Raw genomic sequence first — 16,622 nt, forward strand, 5'->3', positions numbered from 1 at the left:
TAAGCACTTGTAATTAGATTGTATTACTTTCTAAAATACTCATAAGATTACAGTTACTTGATTATTGATTTTAGTAAACGTTGATTAGTCACATGACATGCAGTTAAACTAAATATTAGGGTTTTTATTAGTTTTATTGTTGTTTTTCACAGTGCATTTGACCTTTCATTGCATTATCACATGTGCCCCAGAAGCAATTTTTATCTATTTTTGATCTTTCATCAAGATTTTTTTTTTTACGCAATATTGAATTTAAAAAATGCAAAAACAGCTATATTTTTAATAAATAATTTGCGTGTGATGAGCTCATGTGAGAACAGTATAGTAACATTATTGTTTTAAGCATTAAGTCATAAAAATAGTTTCAAGTGCATTTAAGAAATTAGTGTACTGTGCATGAAGCTGTATGCCAGCATGTTAATATTTGACTGTTTGTCCCCCCCTGTAATCTGTGTTTCAGATGACTGGTGTCTGTATTGTGTGCGTGGTGAGGTGTCTGTAGAGGGCCATCTGCTGGAAGTGGCATGTCACTGCAGCAGTCTGCGATCACGCACTTCAATGGTCCTTCTGAACATCAGCAAAGCCCTGATCTACCTGTGGCACGGCTGCAAAACTCAAACACACTCACGGCATGTCGCTCGAACCGCCGCAGAGAAGATTAAAGAACAGTGAGTCATTCATGCATTTTTTTTAGGGATAGCTTAGTTAAGTCATGCATTTTTTTAAGGATAGCTTTGCTTAAGGTTAACTTGGTTTCCTTGTTGTAATTTACACATTTATACTTAGCACTATAAAACTGAGTTCAGAGCATACACTAGCAAACAAAAGTTTGGGGGTCAGAAAGAAAAAAAACATTGTAAAAAAATGTCATGATTGAAATCTGACTCATATTTGTGTTTCCAAGACGGCCACTGGAGGCGGGACTTCACAGCAGCTGCAATGTGACCATTCATGAATGTGAGGAAGGTGGCGAGCCAGTGGAATTCTGGGAAGCATTAGCCAGGAAGGACCGCAAGGCCTACGACTGCATGCTTCAAGGTACAACACACCGGAGGAGAGTGGGGATGCATGATTTTGGAAGTTTGTTGATGATCTCTCAGACAATAATGAATCTCTAACATACACGGTAAAAAAAATCTGCTACTTAATATCAAAAGAATCATAAATCATAATTATGACAAACTGAGTCATAATAATGAAATTTAAAAAATCATAATTGAGAAGTCAATTATGACACAGTTGAAAAATTAAAATTAACTATCAAAATTCAAATAAAAATTTACATTTTTGTTTTAGTCTGACAAAGAGCATAATTTTGAGTTATCTTTTACTTTCAATTTCATGTTTTCAACTTTTTATCTCACATTTCTGACCGATTATAAAATTATGATTTATCAAAGCATGATTTTTTCTTTTCTTATGTGGTGGAAATGGGCTCACATATGTACATAAGCCATACTACAAATTAATATAACCAAGAATTCATAAACCGTTATCAGTCAGACTTTTTTTCTCTGTTTCATCTAACTTTTTTCTGTTTTTATTTCAATATTTCTAACTTTTTTTCAGACCCTGGGAAGTTCAACTTCACGCCGCGTCTGTTCCTGCTCAGTAGTTCTTCGGGTGAGTTTGTGGCGCAGGAGTTTTTCAACCCATCCAGAGCCGCAGATCTTGTTTGCTCCCTGCCGTTCCTGCAGGAGGATCTGTACTCTGCCCCTCAGCCAGGTAAAAAGAAATGACACGCATGAACTCTTTTCTCTCGGGCTGGAAACAATGAGTCATAAATAATGATGCATGTTTTTCTCCCTCTTTATCTATTTCTAGCTCTGTTCCTAGTGGATAACTATCATGAAGTTTACCTGTGGCAGGGTTGGTGGCCACAGGATACAGAGAGCACTGGTTCTGCCCGCATCCGCTGGGACTCAGACAGGAAGTGCGCTATGGAAACAGTGTTGCAGTACTGCAGAGGTGATTGACAGCCTGATTGGCCAATCATCTTTTAGTTCTGTCAGCAAACCGGAAATGTGCATCTGAACCAGCAGCTTGTAATGTTATATGCTGCTTCACGTACAGCTTCGAGTCCACGTATGCTGTGAATACAGATAACTGATGCCTCTCTTTGTCTAGCAGAAAAGAATGAAAAGAAGCCTCAGAAGTCATACTTGATCCATGCTGGATTAGAGCCTCTGACCTTCACAAACATGTTCCCCAGCTGGGAGCACAGAGAGGACATTGCTGAAATCACAGAGAGGGTGAGATGCTGAATACGTGTTGTATTTCTGTCGGTGATTAATTACATTTGAATATCAGAAATCAAATTTTCGGCTTTGGCAAAACAGAAATCATTGACTGAAATGCAGACATTAAGTTAGTGTTTAAAGGGATAGTTCACACAGAAATTTAAATTCCATCATTTACTCACCCTCAAGTTGTTCCAAACCAAACAGTTGAAAGTCGCCATTGACTTCCATAGTATTGTTTTCCATACTATGCAAGTCAGTAGCGACCAAGCTTTGTGCTTCTTTTAGATCTTAGCTAGAAACTAGAAAATATACATTCATTATACAAATTTCAAAGGTTTTACTCTTTTTAAAAATTAAGTGTGTGTGCGCGCAGGAGGCAGAGGTGTGTAACCAGATCATTCTGGTGGAGGATGTTCTGGCTCGACTCTGTCAGAGCACTTATCCTCTAGCAACACTGCAAACCCGTCCACTTCCCCACGGCGTCGACCCGCTGAGAATCGAGATGTACCTGACCGACGAGGACTTTGAGGTATCGGCATACACTTCTATGAGAGAGTTCACCTGTGCATCTTGGGATTGGTGTAAAAATGTATAACCGATGCATAAATGTTCACATCCCTGAATAATCTATTCACATAAATTGTTTATAAGACAGGAACAATACATAACATTAGTGTACAGTATACAGACATCAGAAATATAACAACCAGCAAACAATCTATAATTAAAGACAGGTAATAAAACAACAAAAACTTAATCTAGAAATTGATTTATGTGGAAAAACAAAACCAATTATGTAAAACAAATATAAGATTGATTCTGTTAAGACAGTTTTTACTACTGAATATTAAATTTTCAATTCTTTTTTTATCTTTTAAATTTAAATTGCCATATATAATTGGTTAAGCAGGTTGCTCAGCCTATTGACGGTTTCTTAATGCATGACATGACTAGATACTAAGAATGGAATGTTTTGCCGTTTTAGGCGGGGTTGTAGGGAATTCTGAGTGGGTAAGTATCTCTGATATGGACTGAAGTCAGTGGGAGAGATACAGTATGTTTCTGTGCCACTATTTCCTGACAGCTTCACTTTTATGCTTAATTTTTCTCCCTGTTTCTTGCACACTTTGGATTTCTCTTGTCCAGCTGAATCTTGGAGAACTTTTTAAACAAATCACACAAGCACAGATGCATGCACAGAGCACACACACAGTGTGAACAGATCTTATCCTCACAAGATTTTTTCCAGCAATACAAGTTTCTGAAAATGATATACCGAGAGCACAGTGTCCTAACTAGGCGCGACACGATAAACATGTAATAAATCATATCTCTTCCACATTAGTGTCTCACAGATAGTGATTGCTGTGACAGAGACAGAGGAGACAGAGACCCCTGGACCACCAACTCTGATAAAGTCTGTACATTTGTGCTTTGTCCCAGTCCAACAAGACTGCATTTTGTTCTTAGTGTTTTCTTGAAATCTTTCTGTGGTCCTTCATTTAGGCGATCAGTCAATGTGCATGTAAAGTCTGCCATTGGTTGACAAACCAGTGGCACCGCCCCAAACTCACATCATTGGTTGAGTACGTTGTTCAGTCTATGACTGACTTGGTTAAAGTTGTGTCTGCACTTTAAATGAGATTGAGGTCTCTGCAGAGCAAAAGTGGACGTTTCTGACTTTGTGGGCGTTTTCAAATGGCTGGGTCTTTCTAAATCATGCAATGAAAATGATCCCCCTTAACTGACCCTACCCCTAAACCTACCCATCACTGTGACTTCAGCCAATCAGGTAACATGGTTGAAAAACGCCCCTCTGTTTTGGTCACGCCCACTGATTTGGTAACTCCCATTGTTTTACTGCAGGGACCTATAAAGTCTTTTAACACAACGCACATACATCATTTTTAATCAAGATTCAGGCACAAACGGCAAGAAGGTCAGGCTGATTAGCCCCACCCACAGTCAATTTTGATTGGTCCAAAGTCGCTCTCCTGTTATCTGTATATCCATTAAAAACAATGCGCCTAGCTAAGACACAGTGTTACTGTAACCCTTTTGTCCTTCCTCTTCTGCAAATTTACGATTACTTGTGAACATACACTGCCGTTCAAAAGATTGGGGTCAGTAAGGTTTATTTTATTTGAAAGAAATAGTTTCTATTGAGCAAGGATCCATTAAATTGATCAAAAGTGGCAAAGCACAGACATTTGTTACAAAAGTTTTCTTTTTCAAATAAATGCTGTTATTTTGACCTTCCTATTCAACAAATAATGCTGAAATAAAATGTATCATCGTTTGCTGGTTTTGACATTAATAAGAAATGTGTGTTGAGTGGCATATCAGCATATTAGAATGATTTCTGAAGGATCATGTGACATTGAAGACTGGAACAATGATGCTGAAAATTCAGCTTTGCATCACAGATTCCTAACAGATATTTTGAACTGTAATAATATCTAACAATATTACTGCTTTTTTATCAAATGAATGGATCCTTGGTGAGCATAAACTTTTTTTTTTTTTTAATCTTACCAGCCCCCAAATTTTGAACCTTAATGTATGTGTATCTAATGCCTGTGTGTTTTTCTCTTCACTCATTGCAATATTTTCTTTGTTCTCAGCGAGTGTTAGACATGAAAAGAGAAGAGTTTGACGCTCTGCCTGGTTGGAAGCAAGTGAACCTAAAAAAAGCCAAAGGACTGTTTTAGAAACCTGACTAAAGTCATCACGGTGACAACATTATGACTGTCCATTAAGGAAATGACCACCGGTTTTGCACTCACCTCAGCATTTAGACCTCTTTCGGTTAAGGGAGGTGGTTGTGCGCTGAGAGCAGTGTAAACGGTCAGGTCAAAGGTCACTTTAGGATCTACAGATTCACCTGCTGTGGCGTCCACTTTTGATGTATTTATGAAGTCTGTGGAGGTGATGTCTCCTCACCATGTTCATGTATGACGATTTGCGGTCTGTGAACAGTGCGTATGTTCATGTAACATCTAAATCAGGACATGAATTCGGGACGATCTGCGATGGGTTTTTGTTGTAATGTGTGTTTGTTTGATAAGTCTGCTGAGTAATTGGAAATTGTATAAACTTTGTAGCAAACGATGAAATGGCAGAAAATCCTGTGTGATTGCTCTAAATGTCGTGTCTTAGAATATTCCTTTTTGAGAGGAGTTTACATGCTGCGTCTGTCATTTTATTCTCGTGTGAATGGCTGTTGGTTGTGTTGGTGCTGGTCTCTTTTTCTTGAGGTGTGAGGGACATGTTTGTTTGTATTCGGACAGCATGGAATGATGGACGAGAGAAAGAAAAGATATTAATTTAAATGTACAGTATAGTGCCTTGCTTTTGTGTACAGTTTCTATACCAAACATATAGTCTGCATTTCAGAGACTTTCTTTGTGATAAAAGAAATAGCGAATAAAGAAAGCATATTAAAAATCTTTTTTTTTGTCTAAGTTTATGTATAACTTCTTACTGATTCTAGGGCGACACGGAACAAAGGCTACAGTAGTGGAAAAAGTAGGCTATGTGTTTGATAAGGTCAATTCTCTATTATATGTTTTGTCTTTTAGCCTCAACACTCAAAAATGAAAAATAAATGTTTTAAATCTAACGGTGTTCTATTAAGAAAGGAAAAATATATATACAAATATATTATTTCTTCTAAAGACATCCATATTTCCATTTTTCTTTCATATATAATGGTGTCATTTAGCTACTACATTGTTGTAAACTAATAACATTTTGCCTATGTTTTACATTTACTCAACACAAATAAAAAGCGAAAACAATAAGTATGAGTTAAAAAAATATATAACAGCTCGTACTTTCATTTCTTTTCAATTCGTTTGCTTCAAGAAAAGCTTCATATAATTCAACATAAGGTACTCCATCTGGTTTTTCTAGGATGTAGTCCTTAATTTTACTAGTTGTTTACTGTTAACAGTAACGCATTCAAGACGTTTTCTCTCTTTGCCATTTATATGCTACTGGACGTTTAGCACGGTTTTACCGACTTGACCGCTTTTGAAACTATTACCATCAGGGGCGTCATGCACTTATTATTTTTGAGGGGGCACAGTTGGGGGGATGGGGGTTGACACAGCAGTAGGCTTATGTTTTACTTAATTTTTCTTTTTATAGGCTATTCAAAATATTCCCAGTAATTAAACTAAGTATCATGTTAGTTAATCTATAACGGGCGATGGGCAAATTAGCCTAATGTTCTATTAGGGCCATTCTATGCAAAAATTTCCATTTTTCTGTCCTTAGCCTTTACAGAAATATTACACTTGAAAAACACTTTAGGGTTAAGATTTTAAAATGGAACAATTATGTTCTTTGAACAATTACACCTTCTTGAGCCATCAATGTTGCAATGTTTGTTTAATTAATTCTATAGAATTCCAAGCACCACAGCCATGTACAGAGAAAAAGTGCTTTATTTTGAGATCCAAAACTGGTATTACCATTTAAAATACAACAATGTATTAATAACTATTAAATATATGATGTAAATGAACTAAATGGTGAATAAATATTATAAAATAATGAAAGTAGTCCCCTGGAGTTGTTTCACTGGTGTTGCGGTTTAACAAAAATAGTTTATTTTGAAAAAAAAAATCACACTTATGACATCACTTGATTTCCTCCTTCCTATTTCCTGAAGATCTATGAAGAAAGGCCCATGATAAGTCCACTGTCTCTTTTCAGAACAGAAATTCTCTTATTTATCTCATGATTTCATAGCTTTTCGTTGAACTTTTGCTTTTAGTTGAAAGTTGCTTTATTGTTAGGGAAAATATAGAATACAAATGGATTAATCTACTTAATTTAGTGAGTATACCATGATTGACAACATGTGGTTTGATGCAGCTGACATTTTTAAAATGCATTTTTATGAAAATTGTGTTACTGTCACCTTCCTTATGGGTAAATAAATGCACAAAAGATAAAAAAAAATTTAAGTACTGTCATTTATGTATTCTTAAAGTCAAAAGGTAATCTAATAATGTGTTCTAAGTTTAAATGTTAGAAAAAGAAATCTATTTTAAGACATCTTGCCATACCAAAAGTGGACATTTCTGTAGAATGACTCCTTAACTAAGCATAAAATCCGACTTTTTACTTAAGTACCACATGGGTGTCATGCCTTAAAATATTTTATGACTGTTTTTGTATTTAAGATGAACTTAATAAATGTTGTGAGTTACTAATTATATCAATAGCGTGCTCTACTGCTATTCCTTCGGGTCCCGGATGTGCACCGCTGAATTTTCTGCCGAATTTTAACCACTGAATGTGTGGCAGCGAATTTGGAAAGTGAAATAAAATGACCGAAATTTGCCTGTCGAATATTATACATCGTATTTTTAAACAGATTGAATATTTTGGAACGGAATTCTGGAAGGTGAATATGAATTACTGAATTTTTAATTGTGAAAATGTGTGTGAAATATTTTGAATCGAAATATTCACAGCTTAAATAAACAGCTATGTTAAATTTGAGGACCTAAAAATGCAAGCCCTGGAAATACAAGGCATTAATATGCAAGCACTGTTAATTGCAATGCATCTTTTTTTTTCGATTTGTGGAATTCGGCATGCTTTGTTTCAAAAACTATTGTCATTATTCTGCTTCCATAATTGACTTATCTTATATCATTATCTTTTATCTGTTATCATTGTTCATAGATGATAACAGTTCTCTAACTAAAATAAAATAAAACACAAAATAGGGCTCTGTCCGACACCATGGTTAATAAAAATGTCTTGGATTTGTTGAAGCTAATTAATATTCCTATATAACATTTAAATAATATTAACCAAAAAACAACAACATCAAACCCGTGTGATACTGAAACAGCCACGTGGTTTTCTGTCAACGCAGCTTCGAGTTTCATAAGTCAAGTGTTTATATCAGAACGAAACTAAAGAGAGTTTGTTATTGCCAGAGCAGCGGCTCTTGTATTGTGAATGGAAACGCAAGCTTCTGTGTGTTTTTCTTTTTCTTTTTTCTCCATGCGTTTGGTAATGTTTACATGTGGTATTCATGGCATGTTTACCAGCTAGCTGAACTGCATAAGTATAGGCTATATTATTTAACAATGCTATGTAGGCCTACACCGTCCTGTGTTTATATATGTGCGATATGGCAGTATACAGGATGCAGACTACTATTTATTTTGCTTTGAGAACTGACAAGTTTGTATTTGATTTTTACTCACTCTTAAATGGTAAAAAAAACGTACAATAGACTGCAATTCAAGGTGAACTGTGTTCAAGTAACTTAACTTTAAAGTATGCACTAGCCTATTTTAACTTTATTTTCCTTTTTTCTTACAGAGAATGAACTGAAATGGACTGCGCTGTCAGTATGTCAAACTTAAGAACTTTCTTACGGTTTTTGGTCTAACATATGGTTTCATCAGGAAAGTTTGTCGAGCTTTAAAAAAATGTTTAACAATTCTCAGTTTTGTTCAGGTTCTATGTTAATTTCAGAACCTGCACTGTATAAACATGGGTTGCAGGATATGATTTCCAAGCTTAGTGTCTATGATATTAATAATTCATAAACTGAAAACATTTGCTGTAAATATTTCCACAGAGTTTACATTTGCGCATATCTGCATTTGAATATGTACGACAGTAAATGAATGGAAGTAGCCTATATGTGGAGTATAAAGTCTGCTGTGATCAGATCTTTATATGAAATCATTCTGTGTAAAGCTTGTATAATTAATTTCATTGATCTCTGCCACAATTCTGCACGCGTAAAATCATATTTTGAGCATGCAAGTGCGCGATCTGAATTTTGTGGTGCACTACAAACAATTTTGCATTTAAAATAAGTTTTTGGATGTGTGCAGACCTTCTCTTTTGCGCGTGCAACTTTTCACTAGCTTGCTCCCTTGATGCGTGCCCTGTGCTCTCTAAATGCGACGGCTCGCTTGCTCAACACAGCCCAGCGTTACAGTATGCCATAATTCCAGCCAATCAGAGACGAGGCTGCTAAATTATGATTGGCTGCCTTGGCAACCAATCACAACATATGTGATTAAATACAAGATTAATAGTAGTTATTAAGGTTGATGTTTGGAATTATGGAAATATGATCAGAATATCAACTTTCATAATTACGCATGCACTGTATTTTCCTCTTCGCTGTCATCAGTAATGCAAAGAATGTTGCGATTGGTTGTCAAGGCAGCCAATCAGAATTTAGCAGCCTCGTCTCTGATTGGCTGGAATTATGGGATATTGTAATGCTTAATGGGACAAAAATGGAAGCCGTTTTGCAAAACACTACAGTATTTAATATTACTGAAAACTTTCATGTTGTAGCAATATAACTGAACTTGTAAAATGACCCATTTGTGAAGGATTCAGTAGTTACTTTGCGTTTGCATGGTTTGTTATAAAGGTTCAGATGCAGTGAATCATCTACACAGAGCACAGACCTTAATCCAATGGAAAGCTGCAACCAGCCGGTGAGATTCATCTGAACAAACAGGGCTTTTCATGGAGTCCTTGCAAATCTATTGGTTTGTGTATAGCCCCGTTGTCAGCTTTATAGAAATGATTTCAGTTTGTCACTGAAGTAGAAATGTCTTTGCTCTATGTGACGGTTTTGCTCTATTTTGCCTTGCAACGCTTTTTAGTTTTTTTGCAGATTCTTTAGCATAAACTGCGTTTAGTTTAATGCATGTATGTTCTGTCTAATCAGTCTGTCGACAGTGTTGGTCATGTCTAGAAATGTGATGTAGCACAATTAGCTCAAAAGGGGAATATTTATCATTAATTATAACTGGTTATAATTAATAATACATATTTAGATTAGATCTTAGAATTAACTGTAGCAGAATCGATATTATAATTATTTGATCTGTCCGTCCACCGAGCAGACAATATAATTATTCATCAATTCTAGGAAAGATTATTTTGGTCAAGGAACAATAGCCTTCCTACTTGTACAGTACTAGCAGTAGTTTAGCGAATCGTGAGCAGAACACAGAGACAATCAATTGTGAATATAAGGGATTTAATAAATGAAACTATAGCTAACATACAACTAAACTAAGCGAAACATATATATATATATACAGAATGAAGGAAAGTAAGGAGAAGAGCAAAAGAATGGCAGTATTTCATATCAATTAATCACAACCCAAAATGAGAATCAATCACAATTCACCTTAAAAAGGGGGTCAAACTTAAACACCCATCTAAATAGGTGTAAACTTACATTGGTTTTGCATCAAGTGCAGGATGAAGTTCACCAAATTTGGAATAAAGTGAAATTGACATGATCTTGTGATTCCTGTCTTCTGAATTCAAATTTATATGAATGGAGGTCAGTATAACAAAAAGTAGTGAGACAAGCCCTTAATGGCTGACACCAGAAACAAGCGTCACATCAAAAGCAAATTATACCATTTATAATCACTGATGCTGTCTGGATACAGTACACAGATACCAGATCGGTTACTGACATACTCCATGAACTTGAGTCCAATAATCGTATTTCCTTTAGTACAAAATGGGATTACTTTTTGTATACTAAACTGTGTCTTTTCAGAAGGATGGGGGTGAATGGGCAAGATAACTTTCAAAATAACTCTAGTTTGAGAAATACTTTCCAGGATGTTGTTTTCATGTGTTGCCTGCAAAGGCGGTGAGGAATCTCTAACAGAAATTTGATTTTCCTGTCTGAGCCACATACAACAATTTTACAACAAAAAATAAATTTACTGTTGCTTTAAAAAAGACAGAATTTACATATACAAATATCTTTAACACACCATAAATCAACTACAATGCACATGGTAAATATTCTGCTTATTTACACTGAGAATAACACTGCCTTCCTGAACACATGAATGCTTACTTTGAATCAATGTAAGGGTTCAGCTTTATAAGAAGTTCACTTTTACTCTGATTGTGGATGTGCAGATTCATACCCAGCTGGCTGTTTACTGACCACAGCATAAATCGTGTGTTCAGCTTCAGTTGTGGGGGGGTTTGGTTGCTGCTGAATGGTACAGTAGATAGTGACTGCTGCATCTGGCTTGCTCCTCTCTGTGAGTGATGAAGTCTGAAATAAAAAAGGACAATATCAGCTGCAGGTCATTTTTAAAAATCCCAATAAATCATTTACATTTATTCATTTAGCTGACGCTTTTATCCAAAGCGACTTACAATTGCTATATATGTCAGAGGTCGCACGCCTCTGGAGCAACTAGGGGTTAAGTGTCTTGCTCAGGGACACATTGGTGTCTCACAGTGGATTCGAACCCGGGTCTCTCACACCAAAGGCATGTGTCTTATCCACTGCGCCATCACCACCCATCACCATTTAAACAACTACTGGATGCAAACTGACAGGTTGTTTCCCAAACAATAAGCTACAAGTATAATAACTTTATCATTTGAGTGTCATTCACTTAAGCTTGTCTTCACTTCATTTAATTCAAATGAACCAGTTAATTTGAAATTAATTGTAACTGAAATTAGAGTCATTATTATTTCATCTTCACCTGTAATATGTGCTCATATTACAGATAGCGACATCCAACAGCCATATAGAGGCTAAGTATAGCGGTTGGTCTTCATAACCATTAAATAGAAGGCTGACAATTTTAGCTTGCTTTTGATTTACTTGATAAGACTGAGATATGAGGACATGAGGCATTGAACACATACAGAATTCAAACCAATGCAATCAACAGAAAGTTGGCTTTCACTACTCCTTTCCTTCATATAAAAGGTAATCCGCCTTAAAAAATAATGAAGAAAATATAAGTAATCACCTGTGCCCATGTGACAGTAAATAACCAATAAGAAATACCAATGAACTGTAATAGGGATAATCTACTTTATTTGGGTGCAGGTAAGTACCTTTAAGGTACATATTATATTAGTATCTTTTGAAAGGGTATGCCCAAGTAACAGCTTTTATACCTTTTTTCTGAGATTGTAGGAATTATTACCAAAAACTGTACCTAGATTTACAAAACCTGTTGCATGCGTGTTTTAAAAGACAACAGACAGCGTGATGTCATTTGTTTAGAATCAATGGTTAATGAAGAATAGTAAACTTACGTCAACTTCTGCATAGATTGTTTGCTCATTCTGCTGGGCATCTGTGATGTTTAAAGCAGAACATACATTTTCAAGACAACAATTTTCAGTGTATAGTCACACAACACATATGATCAAATTATTGCTCTAAAACGCTTTTTAAAAATCAGTTACAAGATATATCTTTCTTTTATATACCAAAAACGATAAAAAAATTGATTTCCATCTGGAACATTCTAAAGGAATATTCAGTGTTATATTCGCTCACACTATAATCATCACCCGTGGCAGTACTGAGAATTAAACTGAAGCATGATTACAGTAAATGAATTGCTAATGGAAGCCTAGCGAGTGAGTCAGAGGGTTTAAAAGCAGAAATGGGAAATTTGTGGCTAGTTAACAAGAAAAGCTGGCAAGCCCTGTAACATGTAAAACTATGTCTCAAACTATTGTAAACAGCAGTGTGCTATTTCTTTTACATGTATTATGCATGTAGCTTTTATGACCTTACTTTAATGTAATTCGGGATATGAATCCAGGAACACTGATGTGTTCAAGCTTCTGTTCTAATTTGAAAATGTAATGTTAAAACAAGCAACAACAGCTTAAACGTTTATTTAGCTGAAGAGTAGACAGAAGCTTTTCTATAGCTGTTTAGTTACTTTGTTCCTGAATTAGCCAGTACATCCGCCTTTGGCGTACTTCTACCCCATTAGAGTATTTAACTCCCTTTTGGAGGTCTGCCAAATTTTACATTTTACAAATTAAACAAAAGCAATGAAGTTGTATTCTCTTCCAGAAATCGCTGTAGAAAAGGGTAGGTTTACATTACTACGTGATGCCTTTGTAAGGACTGTATGAGAGTTTTTGGAATTTTTTCTTACTGCTGAACTGCTTTAAACGATGAAGCAAACCAACATTCAGTTTATAATCATAGCACACATATTTGATATCATCTGGCCACTTTATAAAATTATTAAAACACATTTGACATATAAATGTAGAGTTTTTTATTTTCATAGAGATACTCTTAAAATGTTTTCTAGTTGCAGTTAATATAAAATGTTAAATTCTTTATGATACCTTTTTTTTTCTTGCCTACCAACACCAACAAACCAGTTGTGAACAGGCAAGTGGGAATGAGCCACAGGAGATGCAAAGATGCTTCATTAGCTAATTGTCTTTCTGGACATGAAAGAAGAACATCAGAAAATCATCAGTTTTCCCATACTGAAGTTTAAACAGGAATTCCAGTCCAATGCCACACATTTACTAATCCTTATATGAGAAAAGACGTACCTTGATTAACTGTGCAGAGTTCATTAACCTTCTTTGTGTCAGTCTCCCAGCTCACTGGGTTACTATAGTTACACATGATGGAGTCACCGCTGCAGTTCAGTCTTAGAGTGTAGTTATGAGAGGATGTCGCTTCTTCTTGAGAACAGCTGCTACTATTATAGATAGAGTTGATAATAATGTCATTTCCTTTACATGTAAAGCTACAGGGGTCAGGCCTGGACCAGCTTGAGTTTACAGTCAGTACCGGAGCTTCCACTGCATCTGAAACACACACATATGAAAATGTTTAAGGCCAAATACACCGATTCAGAAATTCTAGAATTTGCCAGTTCAAAACTTTAGTAAACCAGTACCAAACATTATTTGTTCATGCTAGGTTGTACAGAGACTTCCTGAAATGAGCATAAGGAATTTTGTTAACATGCCAAAATATGTGAAGCAGGTTTTGAAGTCATTAAACAAAAAGTATGAAAAAATTGTCAAAACAGAATTTAGTTGTGCATTACATATTTATATTGTTTTCAAATAAAGGATACAGATTCCAAATATAAACTGTCTTATCTGCAGTCTTAAACTAAACATTACACATCACACACCTATAACAGATACTCTGTATGTGACAAAATCTTCGTTCGTTAATCCACTTATTCTTGCTCTGTAGAGTCCACTGTCTGTCTTCTGCATGTTCTTCAGTGTCAGAGAGAAGGTTTTAGCATTGAAATCCACTCTGTCCTTGTAGGAAGGGTGAAGTCTTACTTCTTTAGTTATATGAAAATATTTAACTATATTCTCTGACTTCTCATTACTCCACGATAAATCGTCAAACTCTGGTACTTGTTGTGTCTTTATATCCAGTTGAAGAGAAGCTCTCGTCTGAACAAACACCGAGATCTCAGCACTGAACCCTGAGGAGAAAGAAAATAAGTATTTTATTAAAATATAAATAGTACCTGTTTGCTTGCTGTTTTCATGAACAGTAATCAGTTGACACAAGCTAAATAGTTGAATTTTCGTTTAGTTATGTTTTGTGGCATAAAAACAAGATTTTGTTTCTCTCAGTAAAGAACACAAGGTCAAGCCAAAAAAGTCCAAATTCCCAACCAAACAGTGAAACAAACCATAATAATAATGGTGACATCAGATTACACAATTACAAAGGCTTATGGGATTTCCATCATTGTAGAATCCCACACTGTGATCTGGTGTGGTCATATTTCTGGTGTGGTCATATTTTATTGTAACAAATCAGTTAAGTCTCATAAAGTCCTTGAAACATTTCAGTGAAACAGTTTTGAAGATAAGCCAAAAGAAATTCTAAAAGACTTGACAAATATACCACAAAAAGACTGGTAACTAAGCATTAGGAATTAAAACTTTAATTTCAGAGAGAATTTTAAAACTGCCCCTCGGTTTAGTGATTTGTCACCATAAGAAAGTATTAATCAAAGACTTCTTTAGAATAATAAAATGATTAGATTTTGTACCTGAGATGTGCGTAGAAAGAACTAAGGTCAGCAGCAGCCTAAACTCCATTGAAGCAAACAAAAATGCCTGATAGCTAGTCAGACACTTGGCAAGTGACTAATCATGAGTGTAAAAGAAGGCAAAATGTAAATATAGCGGAATTTTGGCTAAAACTTCTCTTTTGAGCTCATGTGAAATTCCACCCATAAAGACTCACAGTGTCAAAGATGGCCAGGGAGCTACATAACAAAATGAAATTAACTTTGTACTTGGTAAATGGAAATGTTTTTGTTTCACAGGGTCTGTACGGTGTTCCACTTCATGTTCACCCCTCGTCTCACTTCTTTAACACCTACCCACATCCCGTTTGTATGGTCACTTCTCAAAACATCCTTCACGTTAAGGACCCCAAATGCACACAAGGTGTAGACAGCTTCAGAATCAAACTAACCAGCACAGTTTATTAATATGCTTATAAAATACAACACTACATAACAGTGAGCAGCTAAAGCGTTGATTCACAACAATGATATCAGACCTAAATATTTTCACATACTTATAAGCAGCTAAATTTTATAGCTATAGGTATACACAATAGATCTATCATATTACTTTTATTCTGCTAACAGTTCAAGACCTAGAACCCTTCTGGTGACTAACTAACAGACACATCAGTGCAGTTGTATGATACTATTTTTAGCACTGGTTTGCCCTACAGCCTAAAACATAGCTTACAAACGGGTAAATCACCCTGTAGCCCAAGACTGGTTGCCCACTGAAGCTAAGCAGGGTTGAGCCTGGTCAGTACCTGGATGGGAGACCTCCTGGGAAAACTAGGTTGCTGCTGGAAGAGGTGTTAGTGAGGCCAGCAGGGGGTGCTCACCCTGTGGTCTGTGTGGGTCCTAGCGCCCCAGTATAGTGACGGGGACACTATACTGTAAAAAGCACCGTCCTTCGGATGAGACGTTAAACCGAGGTCCTGACTCTCTGTGGTCATAAAAAATCCCAGGATGTCCTTCGAAAAAGAGTAGGGGTGTAACCCCGGCATCCTGGTCAAATTTGCCCATTGGCCTCTGACCATCATGGCCTCCTAACCATCCCCATATCTACTGATTGGCTTCATCACTGTCTCCTCTCCACCAGTAAGCTGGTGTGTGGTGGGCGTTCTGGCGCACTATGGCTGCCGTCGCATCATCCAGGTGGATGCTGCACACTGGTGGTGGATGAGGAGATACCCCCCTTACTATGTAAAGCGCTTTGAGTGCCTTGAAAAGCGCTATATAAATGTAACAAATTATTATTATTATTATTATTATTATTAAATCCGACTTCCTGGTTATATCTTCTGACTCTTGACTGGTTCCAGAATTGTTTTCTATAGTTAAACCTTGTATGCACATTAAGTCATGGTTTCCAGTGATTCTCAAAAATCAATACATTTACAGTGCTTTTTTTTTTTTTCTTTCTGCTATTTGACTTTTAAACCAAACTCTCGTTTCACTATCATTTCACTCAGTTCGTCAGCTA

The 16,622-nt window shown here is 36.1% G+C and overlaps 2 protein-coding genes across 2 annotated transcripts in view; one reads left to right on the plus strand and one right to left on the minus strand.

Annotated features, from left to right (window-relative positions):
• Nucleotides 1-4,954, plus strand: part of LOC306881069 (supervillin-like) — a gene marked incomplete at both ends in the record, with an annotated part of 38,348 nt that extends 33,394 nt beyond the window's left edge. The window contains 7 exons of the mRNA XM_079434969.1: nt 461-668; nt 905-1,038; nt 1,570-1,725; nt 1,825-1,968; nt 2,128-2,252; nt 2,617-2,772; nt 4,868-4,954. Coding sequence (XP_079291095.1) covers nt 461-668; nt 905-1,038; nt 1,570-1,725; nt 1,825-1,968; nt 2,128-2,252; nt 2,617-2,772; nt 4,868-4,954 — 1,010 coding nt within the window. The remainder of the gene's footprint in view (nt 1-460; nt 669-904; nt 1,039-1,569; nt 1,726-1,824; nt 1,969-2,127; nt 2,253-2,616; nt 2,773-4,867) is intronic.
• Nucleotides 4,955-10,277: 5,323 nt separating this feature from the next.
• LOC306881803 (CD48 antigen-like) lies at nt 10,278-15,394 on the minus strand. The gene is made up of 6 exons (XM_079436083.1): nt 15,116-15,394; nt 14,228-14,536; nt 13,632-13,892; nt 13,416-13,517; nt 12,354-12,394; nt 10,278-11,346 (listed from the first exon to the last, which is right to left on the minus strand). Exons 1-6 carry the CDS (start codon nt 15,162-15,164, stop codon nt 11,182-11,184), a joined length of 927 nt encoding a protein of 308 aa, XP_079292209.1. The 5' UTR covers nt 15,165-15,394; the 3' UTR covers nt 10,278-11,181.
• Between the last annotated feature and the right edge of the window lie 1,228 nt (nt 15,395-16,622).

This window comes from Barbus barbus (assembly GCF_936440315.1).
Source record: "Barbus barbus genome assembly, chromosome: 15".
NCBI classification, from domain to species: domain Eukaryota; kingdom Metazoa; phylum Chordata; class Actinopteri; order Cypriniformes; family Cyprinidae; genus Barbus; species Barbus barbus.

Bases quoted from the DNA above. Each gene is read 5' to 3' on its own strand.
- LOC306881803 (XM_079436083.1), bottom strand. From the start codon at position 15,164: ATGGAGTTTAGGCTGCTGCTGACCTTAGTTCTTTCTACGCACATCTCA. The intron at 14,537-15,115 runs GTACAAAATCTA...CTTTCTCCTCAG, and splicing joins TCTTTCTACGCACATCTCAG to GGTTCAGTGCTGAGATCTCG. The intron at 11,347-12,353 runs GTAAGTTTACTA...TTTTTATTTCAG, and splicing joins CAATCTATGCAGAAGTTGAC to ACTTCATCACTCACAGAGAG.